Raw genomic sequence first — 6,130 nt, 5'->3', positions numbered from 1 at the left:
GAACATGCAGGATTGCGGGGAGAGCCAGGGTGCTAGCAAGCCCTGTGCCCACCTCACGCATGTGGATCTGGGCTCGCTGCTTGAACACAGACATGCTGGACACGTCAAAACGCTGCTGCAGCCCGTCGAGCCGCAGTGGCTCCATCTTCTCGTAGCAGCTGTGCATCTTGAGGGGGTGGTAAGCCAGCTGGGACAGCTTCTCCATGTACTGCAGGGAAGCACGGACACACGACGGACCTGAGCTGGGGCCGCCGGAGGGGCCGGGCAGCCCCCGCAGCCCCTGGGCCCTCTGAGTACAAGCCCCGGGGCTGGCACTGGCACCAGGGAAGGCCATCCGGGGGTGGTGATCACCAGGGAAAGCGCTGGAGGACCTGGGACAGGAAAGACGAGGATCTGCAGGCAGGAGAGGGGTATGGCAGCACAGCGTGTGGAGACAGGCCGGCCTGAGTGCTGGGCAGCCCTGGGCAAATCGCTCACCATCTCTGAGCCTTGGTTTCCTCAGCCTCCAAATCTGGAGATGGGTTTTCATGATCTCCAGGGTCCTTAGTCTATGGTTCTCAAAGTCTATGATTATTATTGTCAGTGGAACTCCTCAGTTTAGGGTGGAGAAGAGGCTAAGATCACAGGGCCAATTCTATCTGCCAGACCTGACGACTATGTGGGGCTCCAGGCAGTTGACTACCCCAACACGGGGTCTGTGGAAGGCCGTTCAACCCGAGAACCAGCTAACTCAGAAGTGAGGGGCCGGCTCATCTGTGAGGGGCACAGAAATGGCGCCTGTGGACGTGCCCGGCCCCACGCCTCCTGCAGATCCTCTGTTCACAGGTCATGCCCAGGAGGGAAAGGGCCTGCCCTCATCACAGTGAGGGCCTGATGGGGGCCAGACCAGACCCAAAACCAAGCCCAGGGCCCATCTCACCTCACCCAGCTTGTCGATGCCACCCTCGTTGATGACGTTCAGGTTCATGTCGGTGACTTCCTTGAAGAAGACATCCCGCACTTCTGTGAAGCCCTGGCTTGTGGGAACCATGAGGGCCTCCAGGATGGACGGGATGTAGGGCTGGACGTGGTTCCGGACACAAACCTCCGCCTTGGGGAGGATGGAGGCTGCGCCGAGGGAGCTGGTTAGCGGACGGCACTCCCAGGAGCAACCCCCACTGTCCCAGGTCCCTAGGCTAGAGGCAGGCGGCTGTGTCACTCTTTAGAGAAGACCACTGGTGACAACATGAGCAAAGGGAAGGGTTCTTGAGGAATGGTTAACAGTGGAGCACAGATAACAAGGCATCTTCAGGTCGGATCCTCAAATTCCTGAAACTATGATGTCCAGAGATGAAGAAAATGGCCATGTAAAGGTCTCAAGGTCAGCAGTTTCTCCATTTAGATGGAGGAAGAGAAAACCCACCCTTGGGGGCCGGAGCGGGATCTTGCTCCTTTGTTTTTAAAAAAAAATGAAAAACGCTCCAGTGGATTCAAGGAGTCTCTGGGTTGTGCAAACCCTGAGCCCAAATTCTGCTCTGGCTCAGCCTAAACTGTGGACAGGGACAATCTCCAAGAGGTCCCACCAAGGCATTTTCACCCAAGGGTGCTCTGACGTCCCTCCTCCTCCCCTGTCCGGCTAATGCTGCTTGTTCCACACAATAAATGTCAGCTCAGTGTCCTCGCCAGCTCACGCCGAGTACAACTGGTACAGAGTAACCCTCGGGGAACTAATGACCGCCACAACCATGGCCAGGGGGTGTGTGCTGGGCGCGGCAGTGAGCAAAAGGATCCCACCAGGCTCAGGACAGAAAGGAGGACCACCTGACCCGGGAAAGGACAGGCAGGCTCAACGTGGGCCACCTGAAGTCCAGGTGATGTTGCTAAAATGGCCCGTGATAAATCTGATTGCCCGAAGATGAACAGAAGGCCGGAACCTCCTAACATCACTTAGGTCACCAAGATCTGGGTCTACAGAGACAAAAGCCACCTGGGACTTCCCCAGTGATCCAGTGGTTAAGGCTTCCTGCAGTGGAAGCGCATGTTCGATCCCTGATCAGGGAATGAAGATCCCACTGGCTGTACATGAGGCCAAAGGAAAGAAATAACAGCCATCAAATGACTCACAGGGGTTGGAAGAACAAGGGCTCAGATTTAATTCTGGCTTTTAAAAAATAATCAGTGAATCAAGTCATCGCTGTGACATGTACATGGATCCCTGAAAGAGGCAGGAGGGAGGCCTGACCCCCGAGGGTGGGTGGTCCCAGCCCGCCCGCCCCGTGATGCCAACCAGAGCAGGTGGCCCGCCTACCTCGGATCTTGCTGGCCAGGTGCTCCTTGGAGGTGATGATCTGGTCCATGTCAGTGCGGATGACCGCCTCCATGGCCGGCCGGGCCAGCTGCAGCTTGGACAGCACCGCCTCAAAGCGTGCCTTGGCCTGTTCGTACACCATGCGGTACACGGCATCCGAGATCTGTGGGCAGGGCATCAGCGTCGGTGTCAGCGTCCAGCTGGGGGTGCCGGGCAGCTGTGGGCCCCCCACCCCCACTCCTGAGCCCAGACCACCCACCTGGATCCACTGCCGCTGTCGCTCCTGCGGTTTCCCCTTCAGCCGGGGGACCAGCTCTGCCTTCAGCTCAGGGCTCAGCTCCTCCATCACCAGGTTACTCAGGATCTGGGACCGGGAGGCAGGGGCAGGGTTCGGAGCATGCCCAGCCCCTCTCCACGTTCCGGCAAACCCGGCCACTCAAGCCCCCCTCAAAGCTGCCCTTTGCTCCACGTCCCCACTGCCCTGTCTCCCAAGCATCCTTCCCAGAGGCCCCGGATGGTCTGCTTGGCTGTCCTGCAGGATCCAACAGGGGCCCCAGCTCAGGACCTCTGCACGTGCAGCCTCCCCATCTAGAATACTCCCCCAGCCCTGCTTGCCAGCACACGGAAGTCAAATGTGTTTCTCCTGCTAGACAGAGAGCTCCCTAGGGGCCAGGACTGTGCCCCTCTTATTCTCAGTGGCACCCAGCCCCTAGGCCAGGGTTGGTGCTTGGGTAACAAACTGAACAAAAATAACCACCTGTGTGGCCCACCTCAGCCTCCACCCGTCCGAACCTAAGCTGATCATCTGGGTCCAAACTGCAGCCAGTGCCCTGGGGCCCGCCGGCATGCTCAGTCCACCCTCTGGGCCCCGGGTGGACTTCCGCAGCCTCCCCGGCCTTACCTGAACCTCGTTCCCACACAGCATCTCCCAGGTGCCGTACAGCTCCTTGGACTGGCGGTACATGCGGATGGCGTCCGTGAATGCAGGGCCCTCCACCTTGGAGTCTTCGGGAATCCCTGCCCGGGGAGAGGGACGGAAGGAGGAGGTTGGCAGGATGGCCCCCGCCCCAGGCCCCCACTGCTCTTGCAGTAACAGCGACAGGAGAGGTTGCAGTGACAGTTAACAGCAGTGACAATCCGCCAGCAGCAGCAAGACAACCCTCCTTCGCACCCTCCTCATCTCCTTAAACCCTCCCACCAGTGCAACACGTGGGCAAAGTCGTTGCTTCTGCTTTCACAGATGAAGAAACAGGTTCCAAGGTCAGGCCACTATCAAGGGGCCAAGGCCAGTGAGTGGCAGAGCCAGGACCACTGGGGGAGCCCACCCTCCCCCCACCAGGAGAGGCCTCGAAACACAGCAGAGGGGGTACCAGAGGCGCCCAGAGACCCTTCCTCCATCAGGGGCCTGCACACTCCCCCCATAGAGGGCCAGATGGTAAATGCACGCAGCTTTGCAGGCTGGTGACCTCCGTCCCAGCCATTCCACCCGCTGCTGTAGCAGGAAAGTTAGCGCAGACAGGGTGTGAACGAACAGGCCAATAAAACTGGATTTACTCAGACAGGCGATGGGCCCAATTTGGCTCCCTAGCTGTTATTTGCCAAGCCTTGTGGAAGATCATCGAACCCTAAAGGGCCTCAGCGTTCCCTTCTGAACAGTGGGAACTATGACCAGCCTGACCACTCACACCCATGGAGGGGCTGCAGGGACCACAGTGTGGACTGGGAAGGCCAGGGCCCGGCTGCAGGCCTGGTGGGCACTCCCTGCGCCAGGAACTGCAGCCCCGACTGGCTCCTGGGGCCCTGGGTCCGCTGTGCCCACCGCTGTGCACCCGGGAGGCTGGGAACACCATTCCGCTGCCTTTGTTAGAGGAGGTGGCGGTGGGGGCCCAGAGGAGTTTGCCCACCTCCCCCGTGCTGACCAGGGGGTTGCTGAACAAGACGTGGACCTCCGCCTGGGTGCTGGGGAGGCAGGCTGCAGGAAGTTGCAACATCCGACTTTGGGAAGATGTGGTTAAACACCTCAGAGCCTGGCAGGAGGCGGCCCCCTGCCTGGCCTTGTGCCTCTGACCGCTGTGTCCCCAGAGCCAAACAGCAGCTGGGGCCTCTAAAATCCCAGCTCCCACTGTGATGACTATGGAATGAGTCACCCCCACAGAGAAAAAGCCCCTCTCTGACGTGGAGAGGGCCTCTCCTCCCACCATCCGGGTGACCCAGGAATCACTGCCATTCAGGGCTGGAGGGGGGCTCAGCAGTGGACAAACTGGCCTGGAACCCAGCCTGGCAGTGGCAGCTCCCAGGACTGCTGAGCATTTCAGAACCTGCACCCAGGAGGGAGTGACGAGGGCAGAGCAGGAGGGTCCCACAGAGCCCTGGGGCGGGTGCTGCCCAGCTGGGCTGGGGGAGGAGGCAGGCTTAATTAAGGAGGGAGACACTGTCTCCCTGAGACCAGGTTTTGCCTAGAAAATCCAGCTGTGTGTTATACACGCAGCCTCTCTCATGCACGGGCATTTGCATTCTGCAGACAGCAAGCTGGGCGTGTTGGGCAGGGGCCGCTTTCCAGGTGGCAGGATGGGCTGGGCATCAGCAAGGAAGCGGCTGACATCCCAGACTCCAGCCCGTCAGATGTGCAGCCTCAGACCCTCAGGACATCCCTACTCTGCATGCCGAGGGGCTGAGTCAAAAGTGAGGGTGGCCCCTCCTGAGCCCTCCCCCCGAGCCTGGCTGTTGAGGACTGACTCGTGTCCCGACAAAGTGCTGCGCTGAAGTCCTGACCCCCAGCTGCTCAGAAAGGGGCCATGTCTGGATGCGGAAACTTAGGTGCGTGCATGTGCGTGCTCAGTCACTTCAGTCGTGTCCAACTCTGAGTGACCCCCTGGTCTATAAACCCACCAGGCTCCTCTGCCCATGGGCTTCTACAAGCAAGAATACTGGAGTGGGTTGCCATTTCCTCCTCCAGGGGACCTTCCCGACCCAGGGATTGAACCTGCATCTCTTGCATCTCCTGCATTGGCAGGAGGGTTCTTTACCACTAGTGCCCCCTGAGAAGCCCAGGACTTAGGTAATTAAGTTAAAAGGAGGGGATTAGGCCAGGCCTTGGTCCGATATGACTGGTGTCCTTATAAGAAGAAATCTGGACAAAGAAACAGGGCACACACAGAGCAGGGACTATGCGATGACCCCAGGGAGACGCTGGCTGCCTCCTAGTCAAGGAGACTCAGAAGAAAACACCCTGCTGACACCTGGATGTGGGGCTTCCAGCGTCCAGAACTGCACAAAAGCTGACTTCTGCTGTTGAAGCCATCCAGGCTGTTACGGCAGCCCCCGTAGACTGAGGCCGAGACCCCACACGCATTCCCGCACGCAGCTCTCAGAGGGGCCGGTGGCTCTCAAGGCCCAGGGAAGCAAAGTCACACAGTCACTAGAGGGTGGCCGCCCCAGGCTGGAACCCGGGCCCACTGGCTCCAGCGAGACCTGGAGGCTTCCCGCCCGCCCGTGGGGTCCTTGGGGTCAGGCTGAGAAAGGAAGCGGCACTCCTCAGTCCCGCAGAGGAGGCGGGGACAGCGGGCAGACAGGAAGAGGCCCTGACCTCGGCACCCCCGGCCCACCCTGAAGCCCAGCTCAGCGCCCCTGCTGCCCCCAGCTGCTCCAGGAATGCAGGATGTGAGGGGGACCCTGGACAAGCTGGCGTCCACCCAGCTTGGCCTCCTCCGGCCCTCCCCACCAACTTCCTGGCAGCCCCCGGAATGAGCAATTCCAGGCCCCACAAATTCCAGACCCAGCCTCCGAGGAAGCTGAGAACTTTCCCACAGTTCTGGGGCGGGGGAGGGGCGGGGGAGGCTCCCC

General features: G+C 60.1%; 1 protein-coding gene across 1 annotated transcript in view; it reads right to left on the bottom strand.

Moving 5' to 3' along the window:
* The window catches only part of FAM129B (family with sequence similarity 129, member B), a 54,084-nt gene that overhangs the window by 3,504 nt on the left and 44,450 nt on the right, over positions 1-6,130 (bottom strand). Inside the window, exons 9-13 of the mRNA XM_010856969.1 lie at positions 3,189-3,304; positions 2,547-2,651; positions 2,288-2,450; positions 920-1,107; positions 5-208 (exon numbers count right to left, since the gene is read on the bottom strand). Coding sequence (XP_010855271.1) covers positions 5-208; positions 920-1,107; positions 2,288-2,450; positions 2,547-2,651; positions 3,189-3,304 — 776 coding nt within the window. The remainder of the gene's footprint in view (positions 1-4; positions 209-919; positions 1,108-2,287; positions 2,451-2,546; positions 2,652-3,188; positions 3,305-6,130) is intronic.

This window comes from Bison bison, unplaced genomic scaffold, assembly GCF_000754665.1.
Source record: "Bison bison bison isolate TAMUID 2011002044 unplaced genomic scaffold, Bison_UMD1.0 scf7180017864375, whole genome shotgun sequence".
In the NCBI taxonomy this organism is placed as follows: domain Eukaryota; kingdom Metazoa; phylum Chordata; class Mammalia; order Artiodactyla; family Bovidae; genus Bison; species Bison bison.
The sequence above is the reverse complement of the archived record's forward strand: the minus strand, read 5'-3'. Positions and strand labels throughout refer to the sequence as shown.